Source organism: Lutjanus erythropterus, chromosome 2, assembly GCF_056507025.1.
Source record: "Lutjanus erythropterus isolate fLutEry1 chromosome 2, fLutEry1.hap2, whole genome shotgun sequence".
In the NCBI taxonomy this organism is placed as follows: domain Eukaryota; kingdom Metazoa; phylum Chordata; class Actinopteri; order Lutjaniformes; family Lutjanidae; genus Lutjanus; species Lutjanus erythropterus.
This window is the reverse complement of record NC_139318.1, coordinates 5,437,240-5,465,097: the sequence shown is the minus strand read 5'-3', so window position 1 is coordinate 5,465,097 and position 27,858 is coordinate 5,437,240. Positions and strand designations below refer to the sequence as shown.

Sequence of the window (27,858 nt, the reverse complement as noted above, 5' to 3'; positions counted from 1 at the left end):
CAGAGAACAGAGCAAATGAAGAACAACTGCGCCCCCTATTGGAATTTCACTGCAGGTCACCCAGGTCAACACAATTAAAGGGACGACTGTTACTTTGAATAAAGACTCTCAGGATGTGTGTGAAAACTGAACACAAACTGTATATGTTCCCTCTACTACTGCTCATGCTCTTATTTTGAAAGCACTGCCTAAAAAATGATCTGCTGAGTAAATGAAGATACTCTGAGATATTTATAGTACTACAGAAGTTGTGTATTTTATAGTAGTAATAGATGCACTGGAGTAGTGGTAAAGCAGTACAAGTTATTGTAGTAATACAGGGATGCTAATATTACTGCAAATAATACTGTGAGTGTAGCAGTGATAGTTGTAGTAGAAGAAGTGATAGAATGAATTAAAGCAGTGCTACAGTCGATCAGTTGTAGTACTTGTCAGTGATGGAGTGGAACTAAGTACATTTACTCAAGCAAGATAAGATAAGATAAGATTTTCCTTCATTAGTCCCACAACAGGGAACGTAACAGTGCTACAGCAGCAAAGTTGATAGCAAAAATATAAAGAAGCATCAATAAAAAAAATATATATATATATATATAAAAATAAAATATAAAAATATACTATATATAATACAACAAATATGAACAATTTAAACAGAGGAAATATACCAATAAAAGTAGTAATAATATAAACAGGGGAAACCACCACTGCACAGAGGGAATATTCATATTACACATAGACTGATGATAATACACCTGATTACTGCACACTGGAATGAAAAATTCACCTGAGTATAATACTGATGTAAGTACTGGAAGTACTGTACAAAAGTGACATGCATATACTTTACTTGATCTAGTATAACACGCTACTTTGTACTTCTACTCCACTACATTTCAGAAGTAAATGCTGTACTTTTTACTTCACAGCAGTTATCTGACACTTGTAGCTACTGGTTACTTTTTTACTGAAAAAAAAAAAAACATGAGATGATATACAGTACTACAGTATAGTACTAATCTTCCCAGCAGTATACAAAGTATCTAAAACTGGCTGCACATTGATGAACTACATTGAAATGCCCTTACATGTATTTGTTAGTGATGAAAACAGAATAATAAAGTAGACTATAATAAAACACTGTGAGAGGAACCATTCTGCATGAGGACTTTTACTTTTGAAACTTTTAGAGCATTTTGCTGATAATATTTCTGTGCTTTTACTTTGGTGATTTTTTTTACTTTTTTTTACTTGCAATGGAGTATTTTTTTTACTTGCTGATTGAATGTTAAAAGAAAAGCTGTATCACAGTGATAAACACGCTCCTGTCACAAATGTTTTGGAACATGTTGCAGACATCAAATTCAGGATGAGTGTATATATTATAAAAAATAATCAAGTTAATCAGTTTGAACATTAAATATCTTGTATTTGTACTGCATTAAACTGAATATAAGTTGGATAGTTTTTGCTTATCACTGCATTCTGTTTTAATTTACATTTTCCACAACATCCCAATGTTTTTTTAGAATTGGGGTTGTGCTAGTTGTAGTAGTGATAGTATTAGTTAAAGCAGTACTACATTTATACTACATTTATAATTAAAAACAGTAGCAGCAGTGGTACAAAAGCAGTAGTATCAGCAGCAGGCATAATTATAATAGTATTATAATAGCAATAGTTGCTGTAGGATATAATATATACCATGTAAAAACTTTAAATTTCAAGGCAATGGAGTGCAATAGATTTTTGAGTTTTGAGCCCAGCTCAATTTCATAAAGGGATAGTTCACCCAAAAATGACAATTCAGTCATTATCTACTCGCCCTCATGCTGCTTGAGGGTCGGGTTTATTTTGTTCATCCACAAAACACTGCTGGAGTTTCACAGGAAAACTGCTGTTAAAAACAACTGGGGAAAAATGACTCCATACTGCTCATCTGGTATAATCCAAGTCTCCTAAAGTCCTGACATGCCGCCTGCACACTGTCACCACACACACACAGTTCAGACAGTGTGCATGTGAACGTGGCTCCAAGGATCTTCTCAGGATCTACAGTGAAGATTCAGGCTAAAAACATGTTGGAAATAACATTTTTTAGTCAATTTAGCATGTTGGGGCTTCAGGAGACTTGGATTACACCAGACGAGCAGCATGGAGGCATTTTATGTTTTTATTTTCTTCTTTTGTTCCATTTAAAAACTTAAAAACTTAAAAACTTTTAATTTTCATTTTTGGATGAACTATCCCTTTAAGTTTTGAAAAAGTTTTACCAACTACTGATCTTTTGTTGAGATAATTTACTTTTCTTCTTTAGATAAACTTACAGCTTGGAATTTTAGAAACTCAAAATATTGTATTTAAATAAATATTGAGTAAATTCACTGAAGTGAAAGAAAATGTTCCAATTTTAATATTTTCAATTAAAACTATTTAATTTTTCAGACACCAAAAAAAGACAAAAGGTTCGCAAAGTTTATTTCAAAATTTAAGTTGAGTTGGCCTCAAAACTCAAAAATCTATTGCAGTGCATTATCCTGAAATTTTAAGTAGCCTCAACTTTTTTCTTTTTTTTTTACAGTGTATAAGAGTAGCAGTAGTTGCAGTACAAACAATGACTGCAGGAGTAGTAACCAGTAGTAGTAAGACCAGTAGTAGTAGTAACAGCAGCGACGTGAGAGTCAGTGAGCTCCTTACCGACGTAGTTCTCCACATCACTGATGTAGAAGGTGGGGGCGGGCATGGACATGCCCAGGCCGTCCTTCTTCTGAGCCAGGATTGGCTCGTTGAAGCCGTTCTCCTCCAGGTACTCCATGGTCAGCTGACTGCCGCTGAGCTTCACCACCACATCGTCAGCACTGAACACACACACACACACACACACACACACACACAGGCAGAGGGAGAGAGGGAGCAGTGTGTGACGTGTGTGTGTGTTGAAGTGTTTTCAGAATCTATCTGTAGGCAGATCTTGAACAGTAATCAGACAGTGCCCTCTAGTGGGATTATTAATATGAGGAATGATATTGACAGGATCATAATATTTAATAGCCCCTGATGACATTTCACGAGGTCTAATCAATATGAGGAATCATTTCATTTCATTATAATTGAATTCATTAAATTAAATGTGATCCCAATTAGAGTGTGATATTTCAATTGTTTAGCAGATTTAATTGTCACCACTTTATCTCTCATTATTAGCCCGCCTGTGCTGTTAGCAGTAGTTATGTTACACTTCAATAATGAGAAAAAAGGATTTACCTGGGAAACGTCCGACTGCGGAGCTCCTTGATGAAAACCTGACTGCCGTTCTGAACAGCTTTGATATCTGTGCTTTGCCCCGTGTCATGTTTGCTCCAGTTCTTTTTCTTTTTCACTGGAGAAGAGGGAAACGAACATCGAGAATTCAGAACCGCACGGCAGAAAATGACTCGAGCAAATAATTTAATTCTATATTCAGACAGACAGTTTCGTTTTCTTGAAAAAAAAACACAACAGTTGTTCAGACAGTTTGATCTGTTCTGAGAGCGACAGGAAGCTGAGGAGTGAAATGATCACATCACTGAGGCAGTTTTGCTTTTCCTTTGTTGAGAGGAATAACATTTCAGTCAGCAACAGTCAATCAGTGTCAGTGTCACTGATGAACAATGTTTGTCATTTGCAACACTTTTTTTCTTTGATGAGACAATAGCAAAATAGAAACCAATTTAGAATGACAATCTAATCTAATAAAAATGAGACAAAAATATTAGGGAGGAACAAGTTGGGGAGACAGCCAATCAGAAGTGATCTTTCTGTGTGGTACAGAGGTTGGATCTACCTGGGAGGTCAACTAGCATGCACCTGCTGCACTTGTCCCATAAACTTGAAGAAATGAAAACTTTCAGGAGAAAGAGAAGCACAGAGGTGTGGATACAGAGCTGTTATTTCATCAGCTAACCTGAGATGGTGTGTTTTCTAGGGCTGACACCGTCGACTGGTTGGTCGTTATGCTTATATATGCAGAGCTCGAAATAAACTTTTTTCCTCAGTGTCCTGCAATTGTCCTGAATTCTACTTTCAGCTGTCCCTGGCCTAATAACCATTGTCCAAAATTGTCCCAAAAAGTTTTTTAAAATATGTATTAAGAAAAAAAGAAAAAAAATGTTCTGAAGTCTGCTTTCAATTGTACATAACCTAACAACCACTGTCCAAAATTGTCCCAACAATCTATTCAGAAGAAAGAAAAATCATCCCCAACTGTACTTTCAGTTGTTTCTGAACCAACAACCATTGTCCCAAGTTGTCCCAAGATGTTTTAAAAAACATATATTAAGAAAAAAATATTTTCTCTTAATACATATAGTTTAATAATTTTCTTTCAGTAACTTGCATCTCTTCATTGACTCACTCTGGTCTGATCTATCTGTGACCTGACTTCACACTTTAAAACAAAAAAAAAAGTTTTGTCCTGATTTATGTTTGCATTAGCATGTTGCTAATGTGGCTACTCTCACAGGCTGGAGCGACATTGGACTAATGTTGTAACATTAAGGGACAGTTAAGGGAAACTGTGTGAACAAAACAACAAAAACTTGAAACGTTTACGTTACTGATTAAAGAAGTTTCTCTTAACTGTCCCTCAATATTACAACAATAGTCCAACATGGCTCCAGCCTGTGAAAATAGCCACATTAGCGACATGCTAACACCAAATTCCACAGGATAACCTACAAATTAAAAACTAAAACAACATAAAACAGGACAAAACTTTATTACTTTATTAAAGAAGTGAATGACCCAGATGAAATCAATTGCATTTTTTAATATATTTAGTCAACTAAAATGAGACTAAAACTACAACGGTTCAGATGACTGAAATCTGACTAATACTAAATGGCATTTTATTCACAAGACTATGACTACAACTAAATGAAGTCCCCTGCTACTCACATGTGGATTTGCCGTGGGTCTTCTCGCAGTTCGGACAGTGATATATGTCGATATCTGGAGCGTCATCTTCATCAACCCCAACACAGCTGAAACGACACAAGAAACACTTTTTAATATTTAGGAATGTCACGTTCTTGCAAAGCATGTAGCGGGTTGTAAAGCCTTGTTTGGTTTCTCTCTGTTTCCTGCAGTGTAACAACAGTCAGCCTGCCTGAAAGAGACATGAAACTTGGCTGAGTTTCATAATCAGTCACAGCGACACTATGCATGCTTTTATTTTGGTCAAACTTACAAAGCTGTCACTGCAGTGACAGCAGGGCAGCAAATAATATTTTAAAAATAGGTATTTTCATGATCAGTTTTTCCCACAATTATTTTCTCAGTTAATCAGATGATAAATGAAAAATCAGACAATTGAAAAAAAAAATACCTATCACACTTAAACCCTAAAACCAAAGATCCAAACAGTCCAAAACATGAAACACAGAAAAACTTCAAATCTTCTCATTTGAGAAGCTACAACCTGAGAATATTTTAGAGTTGTAGCTTGAACTGTAATAAAACAATTGATTATTAAAATAGATGATTAATTTTCTGTTAATTGACAAATTTATTTATTGACTGATTTTTCAGCTGAAAATCAAAGTGCTAATTTATCAAAAACTTTAAAAAACTTAAAAAAAAAAGTTTCTAAAAACAAAAAATATTGTTCTTGCGTTGTAGTGACATGAACAGAAACCAGTGTCAGTCAGGAAGAAAAAACATACTTCAAATCTAAAACACATCCTGGCTTTGAGCAACTTTCAGTGTTTGTTGTAATTTTTAGTAAAATGAAACATTAACCATTAAAAAAAAACACCAGAACAGTCCTTTAAAATGATTTATGGTGCACAGCAGAAGGGCATCAGGTCCTAACATACAGTACACTTCAGGACAAAGGAACAGTGGAGGACGGCACAATGTGTACGTATCAGACAGTGGAGCTATAAATACCTCTACACATTGTATATGCATTCTATATTTTCACTGTGAAGTTCACAGGAAAAGGAAGTGTTGGTTGAATTAGCATGAGACAGTTTTTACCTCCATTTGTGCATTAATCCTTTCTACACTTGACAGTTAACACTTCTGTCGTGACATGAGAAACATTTTAAAAAGTTTTACTACTATTCAGAAAACTTTGTTTTGACTCAAATGCAGCGTATGACACTTACTATCTATGGTATTGAACTCCCCCATATTTCCGTACTTCAATTTTAAAAAGTGGTTTCAAGTTTCATGTCTGTTAGTATATTCCCTGAAATTATAATTAAGTTTTTGTATAGTAAAGTGATTGTTCAACCCCCCAAAAAATTCCGTTTTTTTGTTCTTTTGTGGGTCATTGTAACTGAGAATAATAATAATGCTAATAATAATTATAATAATAATGATGTAAAGTGTGATACTATAATATCTAGAGTTGGGTAAAGGAACTAGGTGTCATTATGGCATCAGTTCCTATAAAATCAGTGCCTACTAGACGCTGAAATTTTTTGTCCCGTGTCCTGCAGGATGGGAGACAATTTCATTACTCATCATGAAACTGGTATGGGACAGGAAAAAATTTTTGACGTGAGCCAGCAAGAGCAGGAAGCATAATAACAACAGGTCAGTTTTTCATATATAGAAATATGGATATTGGTACTACTACTAATGGACTACTTTTGCAGGAGTCCACTCCTGTGTCACCCTCGACCGAATCACAACACAGATTACGGTGCCTCATTTTGGTGCCACACACCTGAGCTTCTAATTTGAACAGTCGGCCTCTGGTGGCGACGTTACGGACACATCACCAAACTGCGAGTTAACATTACAGCAATGCTCTCTCTACACTGTGGCAGCAGGTCACGAGACATACAATAAATGTTAGAAACAACTGCGTGTCACATCCTTGAAAGCAGAAGGACACACCATGCTCCACTATTAAAGTCAACTTTAAACTGTCAACAGTTAATATATATTGTTCAATCTCAAGCAGCAACAAAAGAAGTTGTTTTATTAATGTTGTCGATGATTATTGTGTGTTTCTTTTTTTACAAGTATTGGTTCAGGCACTGCTTAGGCACCGCTACCATTTTAAAAGTTTAATTTTAGCACCAGTATTGGTGAGAAACCACAAAATACCCAACCCTAATGATATTATACTGTACGTTTCAACCGGACTCAAATATAATCATCAATGCACAAGTCTCTTATGGGAAAAATTAAATGGCAAGAGAGATACGAACTTGAGGCTAGAGGTCCTCGAGTGAAGAGAAAGTATCAATATATGACCACAAGGTGGGGGTAAGTCACACGTGTGCAAGTCAAACACAATCAAATCAATTAAAAGCCAATGGTCATGAAAGGAAGTTTATTTCCATCATTAACTGAAACTGTTGCAGCGTTTTGTGGCGATCACTAACAATCCTCCACATGGGGGCATTATTTATCATGGTGACTCACTACTGCTAATAATATTACTATTTCAAGTCCTGAATACCAAGTCAAGGTCAAGTTCAGTCTTGCAGCAACGTTCACGCAAGTCTCCAGTCCTCAAATTTGCGACTTAAGTCTCCCCACCTTTGCCACAATGTAACACATGTAGTGCCTCAGGTGGTTAAGTTGAATCTCATACAAAGTTGTCATTTTAAACATCATTATTTATTTATGAGAATTGGGAGAAAACTTGTATATAGAAGGGGCAATTATGCTGGAAAAATATAAATAATTAAAGCTTGTGACAGGCCAAACTCCTAGTGATGTATTTATTTTGTTAATGTAGACATTGGATGGAAAACTTAAGTCTTCCAGCGTTGACAAAATGTTCACAGCAGAGTCGTAGTGAGCAGCCATTTTATTTTTTAAAGTGTGTCAGAGTTCTCTTAATGTTAATCAAAATACACATTTTTAAACCATAATTCTTATTTAGCTTTGATTTAGAAGGACTACAGAGTTGACATGTTATGGTTGAAACACAACTGATAGCAATATTCTTGAATGAATTTGTCAAAAAATAGAAAGTTTACCAGCGCTTGAGCAGTATTCCCACCTGTTTCAAACCAGGAAGTGAGACAGGGGTCCTTAAAGTATAGCTGACGGCTTTTACTCCTGATTTAATTCATGTTTTTGTAAAAATCTGACAGAGACATTTTCATTTAAAAATCTATGTTGTTACTTTTAGAATTGTATTTTTTTTAAATTTGTGAATTCTTGTCTGGGACATATCTGTTTTCTGGCACAGAGCAAGTTCAGAAATGTCAAAAATTAAAGCAAACCGATTTAAAAAGTTGAAATATATTTCTTATATATAAATCCTTAAAGAATAAATGTTCACCAAATGGAATTGGAGTGTTGTATTAATATTTTTATTTTTCTTAGGTGAGAGATGATTTGTCTCAGGGTGATATAATACTAAAATACAACTACACTCAATACCTCTTTTGCCATGGCAAAAAAGAAAAAAAAAGTCCTGGGAAAAATATGATCATCTGTTTGTTTTTTGTAACAACCAGCACACGGTGCTGGTACAGAAAAAGTCAATGAACACTGTCTGGTTTTGATACACTGCAGCCAAATATGAGGCAGGACAATAAAGGCTGAACTGAACTGAGGCCTTGAATGAGCACTGAGATCATTCTTTTAAATAGCTCTGAAACTTTGGATACTATCGAATGTGTAATCAACAGAGATTGTGTTGTTTTAAGCATGTGGTATCAAAAAACTACTGACAACTACAACACAAAGGCTCCAGCAGTGATGAAGAACTGCAGATGAGAGATAAAAAGACAAAGAGTGAAGCCCAGCTCCTCTCAGTGTTTCAGACAGAAGCGGTCATGCTCTTCTGCACAAGCAAATTCCACCCATTTGGAGCCGCTGCTCCCAAACTCAAACGAACTGGGAGTTTCCCAGAATGTTTCCTTTTTTCCCCCGTGAACTCCACAGCTTTACTACACCGCCCACTCGCTTTCACTGAAGGCAAAATACAATGTGGGTGGGTGTGCTGTGGACGCAGTGGAAATGCCTCTTCATGACATCCTCAACTCGGTGGCTTGGAGGAGAAACTGCGACAAACAGATGTTTAGACACTTTCACTGGCAGCTTTCTGTGGTATCAAATAATGCATCAAGAATTCATGGTGTGTGTTTTTCCAGTTTTTAGTAGTAGAACATTTCACATCAGGGCTGTTAAATTGAGAAGACTTGTGATCTACTGGTGTAAATCTCAAAGCACTTGGTTGAGACATGTTTTTACCAACTTAAGAGCAGGCTTGAGGCTGGTTTTGTGTTTCAGTATCACTGAGAATTACATAAACATCTCACCTTGACTGCAGTGAAGCTGTGGCACAGCTCCAGGTTTGTGTCTGAGACTAAACGCACGTCAAAGAATCAGGTTACCTCCACTTTAACTTCTCAGCAATGTTGCTGTGTTGGTTTCAGAATTGATTTTATGACTATAGGATTATAGGATTTATTTTTAAACCTAGACCAGACGTAAACCACATCCGACTTCTGTCACCAGCCAACTTCATGAGCTGCGGCGTCCTTGAACACTTCTGTAACTGCTCACGACCCTTTAACTTCCTCTGTGGGGTGCAAGAGAAAGGACGACTACTAAACACAGACTAACAGAGTATCATACAATACGTTTCTATGCTTTAAAAAATGTATGTTTATTAGGGCTGAATGATTTTGAAAAAATATTTAATTATGATTATTTTGACTGATATTGCAATTGCTATTTGATTTGCGATATTAGAGGTAATGACATCATTATTCTTATTTTGATTGAAAAATATGTTAAAATGACTGTGGTGTGATTTTTGGCAGGAATCTGGACCACATGTAGATGTTTTTTTAAGTCTGCAGAACCTGACACACATTTTGCATTTAACAAATATTGCACCTCCTGTGATTTGAAAATTGCTGAAAGCCGTATTGTGATTTCGATAAAAAAAAATTTGATTAGTTGTGCAGCCCTAATGTTTATCACTTTAATGTCACTAAGATCTACTAGGACTTCATGTCATACACTCTGAAACACTGTTTTGTCATAATACAGCTCACTGTAGAGATATCGCTTTTTCAAAAAAATCTAATTTTAACAAATTTTAAGAAAAACCCATTTTTTTCAAAATGAATTCCACTGTGCTCTCATAGCCAGTGCATTCTAAATTATGTTACAGTGCTGATGTCTAACAGGGGTGTAAAAAAATATTGATACCATTGAGTATCGCAATATTAAATTTTGTGATACTGTATTGTTTCTTAAAGCTGTATCATGATAGATGCAATTTTCTTGGCAGCTGTTAATTTTGCGTTGTGTGTAAACCCCCGACTGCTAGATGGCAGTTTTGTTCTTGATCTTCACTGTTCTGATTCCATAAAGTGGAAGTAAACTTCTTTCTTAAATCAGATTTTTTGCATATGGTGGTGTGGTGGTTTTCCTAAAATCTGATTTTAAAAAAGCAATATATCACCTTGCTTAAAGTATCGCAATATATCACGATATATTGAATTGTAACCCCTGTATCGTGATTCGTATCATAGCGCCAGGTTCTTGCCAATAACTGTCTAATGGTGTCTCCGCTGACTCACTTCAATAATCAAGCTAGCTTTACATTAAAGACGGTATTACACTTTCTGTGTCCATGTGATGTAAATGTCTTCATCAGAGGGTGTACGCAAAGGTTCTGTGTGGACATCCGCATACCTTAGGGATGTAACGATAATAAAAACTCAAGGTACGATACTACCACGATAAAAAGCCCATGATACCATATATATCGCGATATATATAAAAAAAAGAACAAGGCCGACTTGAAAAAAATGTACTGAAAAAAAAAAATATTTGGATGTGTACATTTTTTGTTTGTGTAAAATTTGTTTTTCCTTATAACTTCTGCTTTCTTTCTTTAATGAAATAAAAATGAAAGTAGCCAGCCATGACCTAAGCATGTGCTTAAACCCTGGCATTAACTGTCTTTGGCGATGAATGTTTGAATTATACATGTACAAGTGCAAAACAAAAAACTATGCAACAGTCAGTAGCAGCAGTTGTATGAAGTAAAATAAAATAATATAATAAAATAATTAACCAGTGTAATGTCACGGTATGTATTGTCACAGTCTGGTACAGTATTGAGGCATTTTATTATTGCAGTACTGCAATATTCAATGTATTGTTACATTAGTGTACCAGCACTTTGTTGTTACTGCACAGACTTGTCCACAGACTCACCCATGCGGCCTACTGCGCGTGTGTGGAACGTGTCCTCCTACCGCGTCCGTTCAGGACACGTGTTCAGGACAATCATAAAGCCCTGTGGGCAGGAGCAAGCTGACAAACAGTATAACCATAATTCACAATTTTTCAATCTATGTTGTCAAATCTGAAATGCCTCCTCACATTACTTCTCAGATGGATCAGACTCACTGTTATCCATTCAAAACAGGAACTTTCCTGTCCTTTTTGTGTTAGCGAAATATACATATATATACGTAACAATGGCTCAGATTAAGCAAGGAATTTGAAAGACATTAGTGTTCACCAAGCAGGGAGGGAGGATTCTGAGAAAAAGACATGGGTAGGATCGATGAATTTTTTAGCTTGATCCATACAAGAGTCGGATGGACGAGGAAGAGGCGGGTAAAAAAAATAAATACTGTTTTTAAGTTCACAACAAACAAGTGGAAATATGAGGAAGCATACAGTAATGATAGGGCTATGTATTGGCAAGAATTGGCAGTACGATACGTATCATGATACAGGGGTTACAATTCAATATATCACTAAAAGCAAGGTGATATATTGCTATTCTTTTAATCTGATTTTAGGAAAACTCATAATAAAAACTGCACACTTTTATATGCATAACATGTCTCATTTGTCACTTAAAAAGTTTTGAATGCAGTCAGAACAGCTTCATAAGAACGCTGCTATTTAGTGGTTGTGGGTTTAAACACAGCACAAAATTAACTACTGCCAGGCATCTACATGATTTAGAATCAGTACAGTATCACAAAACACAGTATTGTGATACTCGATATTTTCAATATTTTCCTAGTAATGGATGATGTTGATCAACTGAAACCGATCAACTGAAGTAATAGGGGGGGTGGTGGAACAAAGCAACAGAGATCTATCTATCTATCTGTAGATTAAAGCAATTAGGACAATAAATAATAAAATTTCATTTAATCCCACGTTTTTGAAGTTAAATTAAGCAAAGAGTCCACCTGATACCAACAGGGAGTGAGCAGAGAGAGCAAGACCATCAATTAACGTCTGAGAAGTAAAAACGTGAAAGAAAGTGTTTTGGATTTGGGAGACTTTCATTACTCACACGCTACAACCACATATCTGTGGACAGCGTGGTCACTATAATTACACTGTCATGAACACAATGACGACATTGACTGCGCACACTACATAGTTCTGTGTGTATAAACACTTTGTGTGTGCAATGTGTTTACACTTCATACCAGCGTGTGAAATTAAATTAAATGGATGCTCACAGCTGATAAAATTAAAACATTATGAGGATTCAACTCCCATTGGGGCTGGGAAAAGATTTTCAATACCAGTACTGATACAATACTTTCTTCAAGACCAAATACATTTTAACAGAAAAAATAAAGAAATATATAAAATTTAAAAATTCCACATTACAGTACAGTTAGTCACTTTTTTTTTACTCTGAACATGTTATGCAACCTGCATAACTCACAAAACTCCTTAGGTATTGAAATTCGGTTTTGAATGTCAAAGTAATTTTCAATACTGGATAGAACTGAAGCAATTTGGTCGGTGCCATGAAAGAATTGAAGTTCAGTAGCTTCCTCACAATGGTGATCTAACTAATTATAGCTTTCGTTGGTGTTTACACAACGGCAACGGAACAGAATACCGCCTCTGAGACCAAGTGTTGCCAGTTTGAGGACAGGGATTAGTACAGAGGAGACAGGACAGGAGAGGTATGAAGCATGGAGGACCGAGAGGGGAGGTCGGTCATCAGAGAGGTGGCGGGGAGCGAGTATTTTCACATCTAACACAGTAGATTAAGGAACTATTTCAACCAGTCCAGAGTTAGTGATTGTTGAACAGTGGAAAGACTAACTGAGACTTTTTTGGTGGGTTTTAATTTTTTTTCTGATGATGGTGCGCAGTTGTATTTTTCTAATAGAGATGTAGCAAATATATAAAATTTTGTGATACTCCATAATATTACAAGGCTAATTATTCTATTTTATTATTTTTACGTAATTTTATAAAAATACAACTAGTGACTTCTGTATTGCTTTTGTTTTCCAATTTGCACATACTGTACATAATTTTTTGCAGTTTGTACATACCTAATTAAAGCATTCCTTGCCAAAGACAATTAATGTTTAGGTCAAGACTGCCACTTTTATTTTATTTAATTAAAGAATAAAAGCAGAAGTGCTTTAAATTAAAAGAAGCATTGCAAATTATGGGCATTTTCTTTAACTGATACTTTTAACTAGTTATAATTGTGTTTTTTTTTCTTTTTTTCATTTTGAAGTTTCCTGTTTCAATAATTGGCTCTGCTGACAAAACGATGTCACAAGAGTCAAGTCTCAAGACTAATACCTGTCGAGGTACAACATGATATTAGGAAACAGGATGGGCTGGGGCTAGCTGGTTAGCATGCTAACTTCAGTAGATATCTCTGTAACACTAGATGCCTTTAACATAGAGTCAAAACAGTTCAGATCCTGTTGATAATGTATATTTTTCAAAGGTTTTAAGATAAAATTCTGGCCATATCTTACACATCGCCACATTAAATGTGAGAAAAACCAGTGGCCTTTGATTTACCTGCGTTGTATTGGTGTGGTAAGAGAAATCTCAGACAGATGTCTCAACCGCTCAGCCGTGACCATTAACACAGTAGCTGAAAAACAGCCAGACCCAAAACGGTGTGATGTCAGTGTGGTGAAAGAAAGCCAGGAGCTAATCCACTGACAGTCAGGCTTTGTGGACTTAAAGTCAAGTCAAGACAGATTCATAAGTGCTTTTGACAAACTAGAAAAACAGATAGAATTAGTGTTTAAAATATGTATGCGAGTATCTCGAGCGCCTGTCTTTGTATCAATCGCCAAGATGGTCCACAGAGGTGAGTCACAGACTGCAGTGAAGTAGAAAACTGACAGTGGGAGAGTGGAACAGTGGGAGAAAAGGCAGATCTTCAGCTACACTGAACACATTACATTACAACAGGAGAGAAACAGGAGGACTGAGCAGTAAGAAGCTTTTTTCAGAGGGGACGGTTCCTCGAGGACGAGGCCAAAGGTACAAAGATGATCAAAGATGATAATCTCTGATACGATCCAACAAATTATAACTAAGATAAAATTGACACGCATCTCCATTTTTGTGTTTATACATGGATGCACATGGAGTCCAGTCATAAATCAGCAGTGTTACATCATCCTCAACAGTGTGTCCACTGACCGTCAGAAGAGAAAAGTCAAGATCCTGTTTTCTCTTTGCCTGAAGGCAGATCTGACACCAGCCTGCTTCTATAGGAGGTCATGTTTACAGTACCAGCGCTTCATGATATTGACTGCTGAGGATTACAGAACTGATGATGATGTCATTAGGGTTCATTAATTTAGTTTCGGGGTTTTTCTAAAAACAATATCTGTGAATTTATTGGTGATTTTTTTCTTTTTTTTTTTAAAGTTGTAACTTCTCACAGCAGCATCCACTGCAGCTCATTTTTAAAAATGTGAGTAATCACCAGCAAAAATCTGTAAAGATGTTAACACTGAACCTTAAATTTAATGCAACGCAATGTGTCTTTAACAGATATTTATGTTGGCCAGTCCCTGGCATCACAGCTTGTCTTTTGAATAATTATTTTAACATTTATTGATTTATATTAATAGATTGAAAAGCATTATGTGTTGTTACCATAGGTCAATCTGGAAGAAAGATTTTTTTTATGTTTTTAAAATGTGTTAATCCTGAAGATGTGTTTTAAGGGACAGTTCCCCAAAATCAAAAATACAGAGTTTCCCCCTGGCCTGTAGTGCTATTTATGCATTTAGTCTGAAAACTTTAAAACCACAGTCTCTTTCCAGAAATCATGACCCGATTACTCAATCCACAGACCGTGTTGTGAGCAGTTTCATGTAGGAACTACTTTCTGTTTTCTTTCTGTTAGAAAGAAAGTTCCAGTAGATTCTACTGCAGAGAAAAAGTACTTCCTTCATGAAACTGCTCATAACAAGGTGTCTGGATTGTTGGTCAACCAGGTTATTAGTTTTTCAATTGTATTTTTTGGCAATTTGAGCACCAGAAACCGAGTGACATTTAGTCCCATTATATTGGAGAGAAGGCAGACATTTCTTCAGCTCTCCAAAACTCTGCAACTTACACCAAAAAAATCTAGAAGGATAACCAGCACCACAGGTAAGATTTTGGAGGTGAACTGTCCCATTAATGCTGTTAGGGAGTCTTCACCAAGACCAAACAGCGATGTTAACTGACCAAAACAGAGCTGTGTTGAAATCATGGTGGACTGATTGGTTCATTAGATGGTGGTGCAAGTAACTAAAAAGAAAGTGCAAAATTCATACGTTCATCTTTCAGTAGTTTTGTACCTCTTGTGGAGTCGGTTAACGCTGGTTGAAGGTTCCACTCCTCCTCTATTCTTTCTGCATTAACTGACTGTTTAGTGATCAGCTCTTCTGTTCTGTGCTGCAAGAGCTGTACTGAAGTCTCAGGTACTTTCACAGCAGAAAGTCTGAACCCAGGTGTGAGCCAAGGTTCATGGTTTTCTTCTACAGTATACATTTGCTACGGTTACTTTTGGTATACTACATCCTGTACCTACATCTATATACTATACGTACATCCTGTTGTCAGCACCTATGTGAGCTTCACTTACTTGTAACTGATTGGTTGGTGTCAGTTCAACTCCTCTCCCTCATCCTCTTTGAAAAAAAGCCAGAATTTTTGTGAATTTTTTCCAGTTGACTCCTCTAAAAGTCGCCAAACCAAATGTGAATTAAACATTCGTTCTCCTCCTCCTCTCCCTATGTGCTACTGCAGTTCATTTTGTTTTGTTTTTCCTTTGTCTGGTTCTGAAGCCTGCCAGAACTTCCTGTGATTGGTCCAAAAGTACAACCATCCAATAAAAATGTTACTAGAAATGAACTTAACCATGGTTCAGTTTGATTCGGACTGAGACCACTTCTTTCAGTCACCAGCCAAATGGTTAGTGAATATTCACCATTGTGTTTCTCTTTTGTTTTTTTGTTTCTTTTGCTGGTGAGTGAAGCAACTCTACCATCCGCTCGCATATTTTACCAGCAGTTGGCTGGTAGCTGCTGCTAATTTCGTACCCTGCGCCCACAACCAAGTGTGGTCAGAAAGGGCTTCCCCCTGTGGCAGTGTGGGAAAACACCAACTGCAGCTGAGGTTCTACGTAATCGCCAGAGCCAACCGTGGTCACAGTAAGAGTTTTCCTTGATCAACCACAGGGGGCAGTAATGAATCCATTTTGACAAAGAAGATGTCATGTCAAGATGTAAACATACCTGGACAAGCTTGGACAGAAGACCAAAACAGAGATAAATGAAATGTGAATATTGAAATTTCATTTCTCTGGTGGTCAGAGTCATGATTTCAACGGGATGATAATCTTGCTCAGATTAATCGTTTCTAGTCATATTTTAATAATAAATGTACAAATTCTCTGATTTTAGTTTCTCAAATGTTAATACTTTATGATTTCTTTAGTTCTGTCGGACAGTAAACTGAATATCTTTGTGTTTTGGATAAAACAAGACATTTGAGGACGTCATCTTGGGCTTTGGAAAACACTGATCAACAGTTAACACCATTTTCTTACATTCTACAGACCAAACGACTATCAATTAATAATCGATTAATTGAGAAAATAATTGTCAGATTAACCGATGATGAAAATAATTGTTAGCTGCAGCCCTAATAAGAACTCAACTCTGCTAACATGTTAGCCGATGCAAGATATTACAGAGAGCCTAAGACCTTCCCTGGGTTTACTATTCATATTCTACAATCCAGTACAGCAAATCAGGGCTGGGCAATATATCAATATTGTATGAACATAGAATTGAATTTATATAGCACCTTTCTAGTCTTCCAAACGCTAAAAGTGACGTACAAGACACATCACATTCACCCACACACTTCAGATTAGTGGACAACACACTATACCACTAAGCCACAGCCACCTAATACCAGTATAGTGATATGAGACTAGATATCATCTTAGACTTTGGATATTGTTACATGGTGAAGTGACAAAAGTGTTGCTTACTGGTTTTAAAGGCTGCATTACAATAAAGTGATGTCAGTGTCTGAACTTACCAAATTGTTGTAGCTGTTCTATTATTTGTCTTTACCCTCTTAGTCATTAAATCCATATTCCTGATGGCTATTTATCAAACATCTCATTGTGTAAATATTTTGTAAAAGCATCATCATCCCTACAATATTGTCACAATATCAACAGTGAGGTATTTGGTCAAGAATATTGAGATCTTCCCAGCTGTTTAGCCAGGGAAAAACTGACTTTTACTGACAAGGTTAAAGTTCAGAGATTTGTCATAGGTAGGTGGCAGGTGACTTCAAATTTTTAACCTTGTTAACACGTCCATGTGGTGTTTTTTATGTGTTACAAGACATGTCAGGAGTGGAATAAGCAGTAAACGTCACATCTGAGTATTTCTTGCTTTGAAAGTGCAGTGAGCTAGGGCAGTCTAAAAAAAAAAAAACGATTCAATCAGAGTGGATGTATGATGTCATAAACCTAAGGAACCAATCCTGTTAATTGAGGGGGTGGTGCTATACATATCATTAGTTGGGGGGCAGGATGAAGCTAGTTACTGTGATTAGCTAGCAGACAGAAGAGAAGCCAGGTGCGACTACTTAGGGGTAGGGTGAGGGGTTGGGGGGTGTGGAGAGGGTGGGGACTATTTGCATATTTATGATTCCTTTACTTCTAAATAAAGGTAAGGTGTACAGTTATATGGAAGCCATTTTAACAAGGTGTTTAAACTTACTTTAATGTTTTAAAACAATTGATTACTTCTTGCAGATACTTTTATATCATTTAAAACATGAGTGGAGGGGGGTTTTGAATATCTTGAAAGTCACCTACCAAAATATTTGCTGAGTACTTGAAAAAAATTTTTTTGTTTGTTTGTTTGTTTTTGCTTTCTTATTTGTATGTAGACTTTTACATTTGTCTGTTGTGTTAATTTTGAAAACCCAATAAATATATTTAAAAAAATAACAATACCCAGCCCCAATTTACATTATTATATTTTAAAGAAAATGTGTACGACTATATAGAGCCGTAGACTGTATATCATGAAACCGCCTAATAATCCTGTATTATTTTTAAGTCCTACCACCCAGTCTTACAGCAAAGTTATTCAAAATTGAGCCATCACGATTTTAACAAAGTTAAATGACGATTAATTTTTTAGTATTCAAAAAACTACAGCTGCAATGACATTTTTCCAGTGAAGTTAATTTATATAAACTAGAAGCACAGCAGGTAGGGCAGAACAAAGTTTTAAAGTTAATAAAACATTGACAAGTAAATGCAGTGACATTATATTGCATATACTACATAATTTTAAATACCTAAAAGCACACTTACTATTTACAACCATGTATATTTTCAGACACTTGGGTATGTGACATTACCTAATAGGCTGAACAAACTCTGATTGTCTCTACAGATAAGTGACAGCAAACTGCTGCAGGGCAGGTATGATATTTAAGTCAGACAAAGCTCAAAGTGAGTGGTGAGACCTGCTTTCACTCTGGGGACTGCTTATCTCTCAGACAAAAACTACTGATGTTTAAAGAAAGACAGACTGATCTTTGGTGGATTGGTGGTCTTTGAAAAGTCCGGTGTGTGACAGTGGTGTTTAAATCATCAAATACAGAACAATAATTATTTGCTAAGAAGGAAATAATTATTTTGGGAAATCGTCAAGTAATTGCTTGCAATTAATATACTGAATACTAAAAGGAAAACAGACAATTGTGGTTATAATATAGTAATAATATCAAATTGTAGTGTAATGAAAACCAGTGTGTATAAGTGCTGGTTTAATATTTAAGATGTTCATGGCAAAATAATTGTAGACCAGTGTGAGCACATCTATGGTACGTGACTTTGTGGTACGAACAAACAAGGCAGCACTAAAAACAATCCTGAATTTTAAAAATGGCATAAATACTGTACTTCACAATGGTACTAAGACAGAGATTATAATATCAAGCAGTCAAGAAACGTTGTAATGCGGTTAAATTTGTAATCATTATTTCCAGTGTTGGAAGCTTCAGGCCACTGATGCTCGCTGACACTATAATGTGTCACCATTGTATTTTAGTCACTGCTGCAGACATCAAAGGAACAGCATAACATGTGCTGAGACTGATGACAAGACGATCTTAATCAGTGTGTTCAGTACAAAGTTATGTTTGGGATGTGTTAGCCAAGTGTTTAGCGCTGACTTAGACTAGACGCTGCCAACTGCTGGCTCCATTGATCACTTTTTCACCACTAGGGGGCAAATGAACCCCAAAACTAACTGAAAGACATGTCCTAACTAATTAAGTTGTTATTGCTGACAAAGAATTGTGACCAAGATATGTATGCCATGGGACACTTTAGAGAACAGTAAAATACAAAATAGACTTTGTAACCATGCCACAGTGACAGCCTTTCAAAATTTTGTTGTTGCAGCAAACATATTTCTGTACCGCAATTTTTTTCACTCATCAGTCAGCATGTGTGCCCATATCAATATAGGGGATGTGCTTGATTTGTCGACTCAAAGTTAAACAATGCTACCCTCGCTAGTCGGCACCAGAAATACTAGTCGGTTACACTAAATAATGATACTTTAATAATGTACAATGCCAGTTAACTAATGCATCTAAGATGTTACACTACTTGAGGCTGCAGCCCCTGCAGACAGCAGCTCCCCGTGCTAAAGCTCAGACGTTGTAAACCAGTAAGGTTGAGGGTTTGACAGAGGTAGGCTATATCAGAGGAAACTGTCATGTAACCACTCGACCAGAGCAATGCACAACCACATTTAGCACTGGCATGTCACGTGGACGTTAACGTGCAAGGAGAGCAGGCTGCTGGTGTTAGCAGTGCTAACATTAGCCACACTCGGCAAACCAATAGTAAGGTGAAGTCTCTCCCTTTTCGGTGGACCACCATGGGACCTTTTTTCAGAAAAAAAATTTAAAGAAATTAACTGTAGTCAAGAGAGACGGATTTTTTATTCTGTTTGAATTGTGCCATATCTCAAAAATGTTTGTCAGATTAAAATATAATTTTACATGTCAAGAAAGTCAATGTTTGTTGTAAACCTGCAGAAGTATGAGACTGAGTTAGAATGCAATGTTAGCCACTGAAGCTACGATTCCTGTGTTTTCATACGTAGTTGAGGATGTAGTCACATGAGCAACGGATCTTGCTTGTTCTTTTATTTCACTGATAAAAGGACCAGGAATCACTGGATAAAAGATAACATTACAAGGGACAGCAATGTTGGTGTTGCTGACGTATATTTTGCAAGACGAGTGACATCAAATTGTGACTTAATTATCTTGTAAAATTATGTTTTAAATTGACATTATCATCATCATATGTGCAATTAATACACAATTCCCATGGAACAAAATATTATTTGTGTATGCAATCAGGAACCGCCCATGTTATATTTCAAAGTAAGATCCCATGGGGCATGCTGGGAAGAGGGGGGACTTCGCCTAACATTGTTTACCCACAAACCCTCTGATACCACTCAGTCCGGAAAGACAATATAGCTTATCATGGAAATGACTTAGCAAGATATACTTCCACTCAACTTCCGAAAGTTAATGAAACACATTGAGCTTGAAAACATGGTTGCAGGGCGCAAAATGATCACATTGACCATTAAAAATATGATTTAGGCTAGTTATTAAAGAATCTGACTAAATGTTTCAAACAGCTCTTAAATCATGCAATATTTCTTTAGACAAAGTCTTAAATAACAATTGATAAATTGTGCTTGAGTGTTTTATTATTAGACTAATTGACTAGTCTAAATTAACATTTCCCTTAAATCAACAGGAAAATTAGTCAGTGGGTATCAATCTGTGCTGATCTGTTTTGGTCTCCACCAACTCCTGAGAAGCTAGCTAGCTCTTGAACTGCAAGATGTCTGACTTTCTTCACCAGCTAGCCTAGTCGCTGACTGCACATAGTAGGTTGATCAGAGCTGATCTGTTAAAACAGCTTCTTTTCTTACTGCTTTTGTACAAATTGTTGATGAGATTGGTGTGACTGAACCCTGCAAGTAATCGGAGGTACATTCAATCAAAAATAATGAGCTAAAAGGGCCCAAAAGCTCAGTGGAGCTGCAGAGTTGGGCAATATTTCCCTATGGGTTTACCACATTTATTACAATGTTCATATAAAAAATAGGGACTAATGCAACTTTAGAAATCCAACAACTCCAAAGCTGACTTTTGTGCACATGTGGTCAACATGGGACCAAACAGAAATGTTCAGTGAAAACGAGACATTGCGGTTTTGGGGAGCTGTTAGCGTTTGAACTATTTCCTGATCAACAACAGCTGGTCATAATAACTGCAAGCAGCATCTCAAAAGCCCTCTCCCTGTCACCGCTGTGACTCAAACACGGACGATACCAAGATGACTCCTGGATGTGTAGTAAGTAAGACAGATAAGAAGCTGTAGGAAAGTGTTGTTTTTCAGTTTTGATGGAGCTGGGCAGGAGTCCCCCCCTGCTGTGTGTCTCTGTGAAGCTTAACACACCTCAGACCAGCACTGGACAAACTGATACTGAACCAGTCGTCCTATCCGACTCTATGACACCAAATAAGCATTTCATGTTCAATACTACATATCTGTGCTGTTACTAGTACTATTACATATTCTTACAACTAGTGTAATCTTAATTCCACACCACAAAAACTATCCACATGGTTCTTTTATAGCTTGACAATATAATTACCAATTATTACCTCCTCTTGCCACTACATGTCAGATAACAGTGTACAATAAAGTGCCACCCTTTTCCACCTCCAAGGCAAATATACTGTATCTCCAGCTCATCACTACACAGTGTTCAGATATCCGAGCTCAGCTGCAGTATACTGTATTATTACAACTATACAATTAACAATACAATTATTGCTTTCACTGCTTTTCAGTTTGCTCATTTTGCACCATATGGAGACACTGGGTATCATAATTACGCTCATGACACACAAGATTAAGACCATAACATCCACTATAACTGTATAACTGCATCTCAAAACTGATTACTGATTACTGTTAGAACATAATATAACATAGGTGCATAAAATATAACTCTAAATTCACACAATTATTATAGTGCTGTTTTTTTTTATCATCTATTTATTAATCAGCTCTATACATTGCTTACTTTGGTATAAAGTTTAATTTGATGACACACTATCTTGGTTCTGTAAATAGTATTTTTTGTGGTTTTGAGAATTGTAATTTGATTTAAATAAACTTATGGATCCCTTAAAGGGATAGTTTGAATTATCTGAAATGAAGTATGAGGTATTTAGGCTAATTATAGTCAGAGCAGTAACTACAGTAGATGGTGGTCAACACACAAGTGAGAAGCGGAGAGGAGTACTGGTAAGGAAGCTAAGCAATGTACTGCTGTGGACAGGGTCAGCAGCAAAATGTATTTTAGCCACCTAAAAAAATCAATGAGTTTAAGTGTACACTATATTTAGAATATTTCACTGCTAAACTTTGCTGTCAGACAGACTTTTCCACTGGGAAACCATTGTTATATAAGCCAAACACTGCTTTTTCTCGCTCAACCAGAGTTCTTTGACGGAAACGGTCATTTTACCTCGCAGAATATGGGAGTTCTACCACCGTTTCGATCATTAAGTTTGTTGGTGCTATCATGTGACTTTAAACTAATCTTCTAAAACACAGAGGTTACATAATAACACCAACAAACTAAACGATTGAGGCAGCGGTAGAACAGCAACTCTGGTATACTGTGAGGTAAAATTACTGTTTTTGCCAGTGGAGTTTGGTTGGTTTGGAGAATCTGATATTTAAGGACTGCCCCCTCATAGTCAACTAAACTGTGAGTCAGTGAGAAGAATCATAGGCAGCAACGTCTTTATTTATCAGTTAGTTGCAGGAAAAAATGCAAATATAAGAAAATTCAAATTCCATCTGGGAGCTGTGCCTCGCCTGGGGGATTGTTGAGACATGTGCCTTTTCTCTTTTAACGCTGTAGTCTCTGGTGCACTGCTGCTAACTGTGCTGTAGCTGCCATTAGCTAGTTAGCTCAGTTAGCGGTCCTAGACTGGGACACAGAATGAACATACTATATAAAGGAGAACTGGTTATCGTGTTGGACGCAGGCCTCCGTTCATTCCTACGAGAGCTGCTCAGTGGTGCGTAAAGCCAACTTCCATACCGGAGCTTTTGCATGTGTTTCCACATCTATCGCCTATGGCATTAAAAGAGAGGCTGCCTATCACGCGGCTCTTCTAGACTTTCCAAACATTAATGGACCTGACGATATGATATTGAAACGAGTTAACAGGGTTTGTGATCCTCAAAAATTTTTTGCCACTGTTTTACAGCTGCTTAGTTCACAATGTACGTTTATGGGGACTAGTCTTTTTGGACCGCAGAGCATCACACGACATTGTCATTAAATGGTTTGACCACTACGTCAAATTGGCTTCAATACCTGATACTCTTCCTAGAGGGCATAGGACACAGCCTCCGAGGCCGACAGCGACCATGATGATGTACAGTGACTCACACTCCAGAGACGATGAAGACACAGCGTGTTCAGGTGGAGACAGGAGGCATGAAGCATCTCAGAAGCAAATTTGTAGCAAGTTAATTAGTAAGTCTACAGCATCCATCATGTTGATAAGTATTTGTCTTTGTGAAGATGGAAGTAATTTAGTTAATTTTTGTGTTTTAAACAAGACTTACAATTAGGGCTGTGTATTGGCAAGAATCTGGCAATACAATACCTATGATGATACAAGGGTTATGGTTCAATATATTGGGCTATATTGTGATACTGTATGCAATGTAATATATTGCTGTTTCTAAATTAAATTTTAGGAAAACTTGTAGAAAGGAGACACCGCCATATGCATAAAATCTGAGTTAAAAAGTTAACATTTTTATGTAACCAGAACAGTGAAGATAGATAACAACACTGACAACACAACACAACACGAACTACTGCCATGCACCTTTGCATGTATAGTGATATACTATACAGTATCACAAAACATAACATATAGTATTGTCTTACACCCCTGGTTATACTGTGTTGAAATAAATGAAAAAGTCAGTCTTGTTGATGGTTGTTCTGACACATTTACAATCATTAGCTTACCACTTTTGCTGTTGGCATTTAACAAGAAGCTAGCTTCATGCCACAAAATATATATTTAAAAAATTACATAATTTAAAAAAATAAGCTAATAAACATGCAACTACTATTCAACTATCTGCTTTAACTAACAACTACTAGTTGACAAGAAAAATCTTTAGTCAGGTGCAGTCCTAGATATTTGACTTGTATAATGATGGTTTGCCGTAGGAAAAGGCTGCCTGATGGCAAGATAAAACGTTGAGAATATTCTAAATATACTATACACTTACACTAATATTGACTTTTTTAGGTGGCTAAAATATGTTTTCCTGCTGACCCTGTCCACAGCAGTACATTGTGTCACTTCCTACAGCGGTATTCCTGCTGCTTCTACAAACTGTAGGCGTGTCAACCACCGTCAACTGTAGCTAATTATTTTTTGATCCCATTTGAATTGTGCCATGAATTACACTGAATTTCAATTTAAAAGCTAAAATTATAAATAAAGAAAGTTGCCGTTTGTTGTGAAACTGTTGAAGAATAAAATTATAAAGGTACACAATTAGAGAGACTAATAATAGTTATGCAAGTGACGTCATGACTTTCTCTCTCCAAAACCGCTAACCGTTAAAACTGTAAAACCGTTAACCGCTAAAGCTATGATGCCTGTGTGTTTTCGTACTGGGATGTGGTTCTCAAACAACGGATCTCGCTCATTCTTTTGCCTCCCGGCTGATAAAAGGACAAGGAGTTGCTGGATAAATGTAAGACAACACTAGAAGGGACAGCTATATTCGTGTTGATGACATATATTGTGTGAGACAAGGTATGTAGTTCACTGAACTGTTTTACATAACATTAAACTAAACTACAACAAACCTACCACAAACTGTGACTTTCTTGTCTTATACAATTAGGTCTACATTTTTTAAAACACCAAAAAATAATTTGTCTCTCACTCTTGACTAGTGTTCAAATTTCTTTCCAAAGTATGTTTCCATGGTGGTCCATCATAAGGGCCGTGACTTCACCTCTCTGTGCTCTGACTATAGGTAAGTATCTCATAAAACCCCACTTTAAATAATCCAACCTATCCCTTTATGGAGGTCAAACTCAAGAGCCTTGATAACTGTATTTTTTATAAGCAGGAGGAAAACACTGCAACACACCTTCTTTTGTTCACAAAATACAGATTCTCTCTTTTTAACCAGGACATAAACCTTTAGGACTTAAACAGAACTCCCTCCTGTGTATAATGTATGTGACATAGTAAGCAGCAATCTGGTGTAAGGCATGTAGTTAAATATGAAAATTGTATGCTTTTCAAGGTGAAAAAGGTCTTTTTTCATTATACTGGCCATTGGCTTATGCTGATGCGTGACTGGAGGTCATGGCTTATTTATCCCCAGCACTTAATTCACCACTACTATATAATGTGATAAAGCTTCATACAGCGCAGGCAGCAGCAGCAGCGGCGGCAGCAGCCAGGGGGAGCATTAAAGGGTTAACGTTCAGGCGCGTAAATACTGTTCATTGCTCTCTGAAGGGCTTGTTCACCAAACGAAACACGATTAACAAATGTCCTATTCCTTAAAAGACACCCAGAGTGTAGCCGAACAGCGTGAAACATGCCGAAACAAAGGACAGCGCAGGGACAGAGTCGTGCAACAACAACTAGGACGACAAGAGGGAAATATAACATGATGAGAACAGGGTTTGGCGGAGGGATCATTACAGCTTATGTACGGCGGGGAAAGTGATGAGCGGCGGAGACGATACGTCTCCGTGTAATGTCAGCGAAACAATACAGCAGTTAGCTTTAGCTCAAAGTAGTGACAAAGCAGCTGTGTGAATGTTGAAAATGTAGTTGTATTCCCCCGCTTAAAGCTTAAGGGCATGTAATACGGGCTATTGTCAGCCATAGCTGCTGCCTGGCAGGAAGGCTGTACGGGGCTGAGCTCCGACTCGGGTCGTGATTTCCAGCCGTGTTCTGTGAAAACAGTCGGTTAAAGCTGGGAGGACGGTTCTAATGTAGCAACATTATAGATAATATGAGCGAAATGTCGGCTACGAAGAGAGGCAGAGGGGGGAGGAATGAGCGGCGAGTCTGCCGAGGCTTCCCCCGCTGCCTCTGCCTCAGCCGCCCGCTCATTACAGCGGGGACGCTTCAGTTCGAGGCGCTGCGGGGATGTTAAATCCCCATTAAGTGCAGTTATTAGACGAAGCCCACACCGAAATGACTCTATAAAGCACCGTAACTTTTTATAAGGGGATTCTGTTAAGTGTTATTCGCGAAAAAATGTCACAACCCCGGTCGGCTATATTTAACTCCGCCTTCTTCTTCTTCTCCAAGCGGCCTCTCTTCAGATGTAGACGGGCGACTGAGAGCCACAAAGCTGTCAAACGCACCGAGACCTCGCCATTTTTGTTTGTTTTCCACAAATGCAAACGGCCACAAAAACACAGCAAGGTGAACAATCCGGCCTTACCTGCCGTGGAACCAGTCCTTGCAAGCATCGCACTCGATCATAAACTGGGTCACGTCGTAAGGTAATCTGCAGATGCAATATACTGGTACAGTCGCCATGTTCAATTCACACAACTACGTCGGGATAGACTGGGGGGGCTGCAGGAGGAACAACGTCCTGCAAACAATATGATCCAATATGATCTTCCCCAGAAAAAAAGCCAGGGGCAGAGCCGCCGGACACATGAAGCTAAGCGCACATCTCCATCACACCGCGGCCGTGTGCTGCAGACGGTGGAGGCTGGTCGTAGCAGCAGGCTTTCCTCAAATGCATTATTATTATTATTACTATGTGCATGCCCCCTGGTGACTGTACGGCTGCACCGAGGCGGTCATATTAGGAGCCAGAAGAAAATGTAGCCTCGATGTCGTTGCGAAATAAATAAATAAATAAATAACTGGTGAAGTTACGTCAGGGAGCTGGTTTAAATCAGCGGAGCTCACAGCAGATGAATGAATGTCCTGATCTAACAACATTGCAGCGATCAGGATATGGATGTTTTTTTTTTGTTTTTTTTTTTAATGCAGCAGCCGCCATCCGACACATGCAGGCAAAATAAAAGCCTTTTATTATCACAAGCACATCGATAATTGATAATAGATCGATGCAAATTTTAAAAAATATCACATGATTCAGCCATCAGCGGGGTATTCTTTAGCTATTACATAATTAATGAATATACGTGATAAATAGATAACCAAATAAAAAAAAACATTTAACTGCAAATTAATAGATGAAAAGGAAATACTAATCTATTGTATTATATTATACTAGATTATATTATGTCATTAAGTATAATAGAACATTTTTGTCAAATATCGTGATATGGTAAATACATTTTTTACTATGTGGACATTTATGTTTATTCTACAATTACACAGTAATGACATTTGAAAGTGCAAAATGAA

General features: G+C 37.2%; 1 protein-coding gene across 2 annotated transcripts in view; it reads right to left on the bottom strand.

Annotated features, from left to right (window-relative positions):
* phf2 (PHD finger protein 2) overlaps positions 1-27,341 on the bottom strand; it is a 58,409-nt gene extending 31,068 nt beyond the window's left edge. The window contains exons 1-4 of one of the 2 annotated variants that reach the window (XM_084726818.1): positions 26,912-27,341; positions 4,933-5,018; positions 3,262-3,376; positions 2,695-2,855 (exon numbers count right to left, since the gene is read on the bottom strand). In XM_084726818.1, the coding sequence (XP_084582944.1) occupies positions 2,695-2,855; positions 3,262-3,376; positions 4,933-5,018; positions 26,912-27,009 (460 nt within the window). In that variant the 5' untranslated portion in view covers positions 27,010-27,341. The remainder of the gene's footprint in view (positions 1-2,694; positions 2,856-3,261; positions 3,377-4,932; positions 5,019-26,911) is intronic. The other variant, XM_084726811.1, reaches the window with a different exon arrangement.
* Between the last annotated feature and the right edge of the window lie 517 nt (positions 27,342-27,858).